Source organism: Protobothrops mucrosquamatus, unplaced genomic scaffold (genome assembly GCF_001527695.2).
Source record: "Protobothrops mucrosquamatus isolate PMUCROS unplaced genomic scaffold, P.Mucros_1.0 scaffold34388, whole genome shotgun sequence".
NCBI lineage: Eukaryota > Metazoa > Chordata > Lepidosauria > Squamata > Viperidae > Protobothrops > Protobothrops mucrosquamatus.
Genome location: NW_015420124.1, coordinates 1 through 1,463, shown reverse-complemented (window position 1 = coordinate 1,463; position 1,463 = coordinate 1). Strand labels below are relative to the sequence as shown.

The window sequence follows — 1,463 nt, the reverse complement described above, 5'->3', positions numbered from 1 at the left end:
CTTGGCTACCGCAGCCCCCCAGACGCGGGTCCTGACCCAGCAGCAGGCCATCGCCTCGGCCCTCGCCCTCTACAACCAGCAGAGACCCTCGGAGTGGGCCTTCCGCCTGCTGGAGGCCGAGCCCCAGCCGGACTGGGTGAGCCTGGGGGGGCTGGGGGGGTCTTGGCCCCAGGGGGAGGGGGGCTTCTGCTCCCCCCCAACCGTCGGGTTTCCCCTGCCCTGTTTTCTTTCCTTTCCTTTCCCTTCCTTTCTTCCCCTCTGTTCTTTTTTCTTTTCCTTCCCTTCTTTTTCCCTTTCTCTTTCTCCTTTCCTTTCCCCTTCCCTTCTCCCCTTATTCCTTCCTTCCCTTTCTTTTCCTTTCCTTTCCTTCCCTCCCTCTTTCCTTCCCTTCCCTTTCTCTTTCCTCTTTTTCCCTTCCCTTCCCCTTCCTTCCCCTCTGTTCTTTTTTCTTTTCCTTCCCTTCCCCTTTTCCTTTCTTTCTCCTTTCCTTTCCGATTCCCCTGTTTTTTTCCCTTTCCTTTCCTTTCTTTCCTCTCTTCTCTTCTACTTTCCTTTCCTTCCCCTTCTCTTCTTTTTCTTTCTCCTTTCCCCTTCCCTTCTTATTCCTTCTTTCCTTCCCTTTCTTTCCCTTTCCTTCCTTTCCCTTTCCTTCTCCTTTTTCCCCTTTCCCTTCCCTTTTTTCCTTTTTCTCTTTCTCCTTTTCTTTCCACTTCTCTTCTCTTCTTTTTCCTTCCTTCCCTTCCCTTTTGTTTTTGCTTTTCCCTTCCCTTCCCTTTCCCTTCTCTTCCATTGTCTTCTCCTTTCCTTTTCCTTCTCTTCTTTCTCTCTTTCTTTTTCTCTTTCTCCTTTCCTTCCCACTTCCCTTCCCTTCTCTTTCTTTTTCTCTTTCTCCTTTCCTTCCCACTTCCCTTCCCTTCTCTTTCTTTCCCTTCCTGGAAAGTGTTTTGCGTTACCTGCAGCAACTCGCGTCCTTTCCCGGGAAACCCACATTGTGCTGAGAAAGCTGGCTTGTTGGGAGGAAGGAAGGAAGGTTGAAACTCTCTGCTGGGACTTCCCTTGTCTCAATGGAGCTTTTGTCGGTTGGGGGAAATTTCTCCGGGGGGTTGAATGTTGTCTCCTCTTCCCTTTTCCCCCTCCGCTTCCCGCAGGACCCGGCAAGCCCAAGCCCGCAGGGGCTGAAGTTCTCCATCAAGGAGACGGTGTGTCCCTCCGCGCAGACCCACAACCTGACCCAGTGCGACTACAAGGAAGACGGGGTGAGCTTCCCCCTCCCACCCTGGGCTTTCCCCACGGCCGGTTGGGCTTCCTGGGGGTTGGGGGGGCGTCCTGGGCCCTGCAAGGTTAGAAGGGGGTCTGGGGGGGTCTCCAGCTGGACCCCTCTGGGGTTCCTGTCTGTGGTCCACCTGCACATTTCACTCCAGTTTTGCTCACCACCACGTCAAACAAGAGGTTGGGACTCTGGA

General features: G+C 53.6%; 1 protein-coding gene across 1 annotated transcript; it reads left to right on the top strand.

Annotated features, from left to right (window-relative positions):
* Positions 1-4: 4 nt before the first annotated feature.
* On the top strand, positions 5-1,256 carry LOC114923868 (cathelicidin-related peptide Oh-Cath-like; the record flags this gene model as incomplete). The annotated part of the gene is made up of 2 exons (XM_029287192.1): positions 5-136; positions 1,149-1,256. Coding segments are annotated over 2 exons (240 nt in total), but the record flags the coding sequence as incomplete, so codon positions are not given.
* Positions 1,257-1,463: the final 207 nt, after the last annotated feature.